Raw genomic sequence first — 2,560 nt, forward strand, 5'->3', positions numbered from 1 at the left:
AGTCTTTATTAAAGTACTCTTTTGATTTTCCACAACAACCTTGGATTTTTTTTTGAAATTTTTAAAAGTTTTTGACTTGTCTGTTAGAAAATAAACTAAACGCATTCGACTAAAATCATTAGTAACATCAAAAAATATTTACTCCCGTCAAGTAATGCTGTTCTCATATGTCCATATAAATCAGCATGAATTAACTCAATATATTATGGAGCTTTCCTTGATTACCCACTTGAAAAAGGCTTTATTGTTTGTTTTTCATAAACACATCTTTCACATAAACGATGAGACCTAATTGCAGTAATCCTAAGATCATACCTTTTTGACTTAAAAGTTGTATTACTTTGATATTGAGATGCTCATATCTCAAGTGTCACATTTTGGATTCATTATCTTCACTAACAATTGAGTTGCCACAATTGAGTTTCTAGCCGTGGGTGAGCAATCCTTGCAAATTCCATCTGGTTATGGGTGGAGATCATGCTAACATAGGAAATTTCCATTTTCGATATCAGTTTCTATGTACGCAATTTGTAAGGGCACATTTGTGGAAGAATATGATTATTAATTTCCTCTGTAATTTGATGTTATCTAATTCTGTGAACACTCATGATGAGGGGTGTTTTAGTGCACTTGTTTTTCAATACCAGAGTCCAAACGCTTCGGTATGTCATATTAAAAGCATCATTTTAGACGTATTATTTCTTCAATTAATATTAGGTTTTCTTTTAGGTGCACCAGTTGCTCAATACTAAGTGCTTTGTAATGGAAGAGTGAGAACTAAGTCATACAATCCTTTTAAGCCATCGATTGGTGTTTACTGCATGTTGTAACTTTGACATTTTTATTCATATATTTGAAGATAATGGAGACAGCAAGCTCTCGATCGTCGAATTAAGACACACGACTTTGACATTTTTGTTCACATGAAGATAATGGAGACAGCTCTCGTCGAATTAAGACGCGAGTTTGACACTTTTAGTCATATAAAGAAAGATAAAACACAGTTAAATAAATCTAAGTCAACTCGATTCAGTTGGGCACTCTGCAGTTGGTGCGTATCTCTCCGTTGCTCCCGGTCAGCACGCCGATGCTGCCCATCCTCACCATCGCCGCCGCAAATCTCCTCGTGAAGATGGCCGAGTTGCGCGCGAACAAGTTCACCTGCGCCGCCGCCGCCGGCGTCGACACCAGCGTCTGGTCCGACGTGAACAGCCCCCTGTGCCTCAAGATGCCCTGGTAGTAGCTGTTGTCGAACCCGAGCTCGCTCGGCGGGTCCATCTGCACCTCGGTGTCGCTCCCCGCCGTCGGGCATTGTTGTTTCAGCTGAGCAGCGTACGCCGCGTCCAGCGTCGGGTCGACTCCCGAGCTGCTGCTGGAGTTATACAGCCTGCTGGCGAAGGCAGAGCAGTGAGCGATGCCAATGGTGTGTGCTCCTGACCAATTGAACATATACAAAATTAACTCAAACAATATAATATTAATTCGTCAAATTATACAATTATTAGTGACTAATTCAATACCTGAGAGGGTGATCATGTCGGCTTGTGTCAACCCTTTCCTGGCAAAGTTTTGAGTGAGTTGACCGAGTCGGAGATCGGAACCAGGGAGCTCCGACGTGTCGCTTGCTATCGAAATCCTCCCGTCTCTTCTTCCAGCAGGAACATCGTAGAAACCTCCTCCATACTGCAATCGCACATAACATTACTCCTTTACTCTCCAAAATATATATACATTTAAACATCAAGAGATTGATCGATCTAGTAAATGCTTTAATTATATGTAGTTACGTGTGCAATGCTGTCTCGGGCAATGAAAGCGAGAATGTCGGCGCAGGAGACAACGCCGGGGCAGGCAGCTTCCAGCTTGGCCTTTGCATTATCGACGACTTGGAATGCTTCTTCTTCGATGGTTTGGTTGATCTCCGCGTCCTTCTCCGCTGTGTTCCCGTTCGCGGAAGCGATGAGAACCGATCCATCGCACCCCTGCTCCGTCAATTGAATATGATCAGTAACTTGAGTACTTTAACATTCAGATATGCCAATCAATATACTGACTCTGACAAAGCAGTCATGGAAATGCATCCGGAGAAGGTCAGCGCCGATGTCGTCAGTATGCTGGACAGAGTCATTGAAGGTTTGCCTGATGAGGGTTTCAGCGGTAGGGCATGTGTAGGAGTAGAAGCCAACGCGGAGCTGCGCTGCTACTGCAGTGCTCATCAGGCAAAGAGCCATGCAAGAATAAACAGCTACGGACGCAAACGCCGCCATTGTTGATCTCCCACACGAAGCCATTGTTGCTTCTCTGAGATTACTCGATATTGGAATGGGTGGCGAGGCGGAAGGAAGCGAGCCCCTATTTATAGGAATCGGGGCGTGCACTGATTAGCTTTGCTCTCCAGCTCTCCATTGAAGGATATAGAAATTAAGGCGGCGATGGGTGATGGACAACTGCCAGCCATATTGCGTTGACTCATGACTTGTGCTCGGACACAACTCTTCAAATTTAAGGTGTGAATGGCGGAAGCAAAAGAATTCAAAAAAATGAAAAATCTATAAAAAAA

General features: G+C 43.4%; 1 protein-coding gene across 1 annotated transcript; it reads right to left on the reverse strand.

The window, feature by feature from the left end:
* Positions 1-822: 822 nt before the first annotated feature.
* LOC121973671 (peroxidase 5-like) lies at positions 823-2,337 on the reverse strand. Its single transcript, XM_042525059.1, has 4 exons — positions 2,055-2,337; positions 1,788-1,982; positions 1,521-1,683; positions 823-1,433 (listed from the first exon to the last, which is right to left on the reverse strand). Exons 1-4 carry the CDS (start codon positions 2,289-2,291, stop codon positions 1,030-1,032), a joined length of 999 nt encoding a protein of 332 aa, XP_042380993.1. The 5' UTR covers positions 2,292-2,337; the 3' UTR covers positions 823-1,029.
* Between the last annotated feature and the right edge of the window lie 223 nt (positions 2,338-2,560).

The sequence above is a fragment of the Zingiber officinale genome, chromosome 4A (assembly GCF_018446385.1).
Source record: "Zingiber officinale cultivar Zhangliang chromosome 4A, Zo_v1.1, whole genome shotgun sequence".
NCBI lineage: Eukaryota > Viridiplantae > Streptophyta > Magnoliopsida > Zingiberales > Zingiberaceae > Zingiber > Zingiber officinale.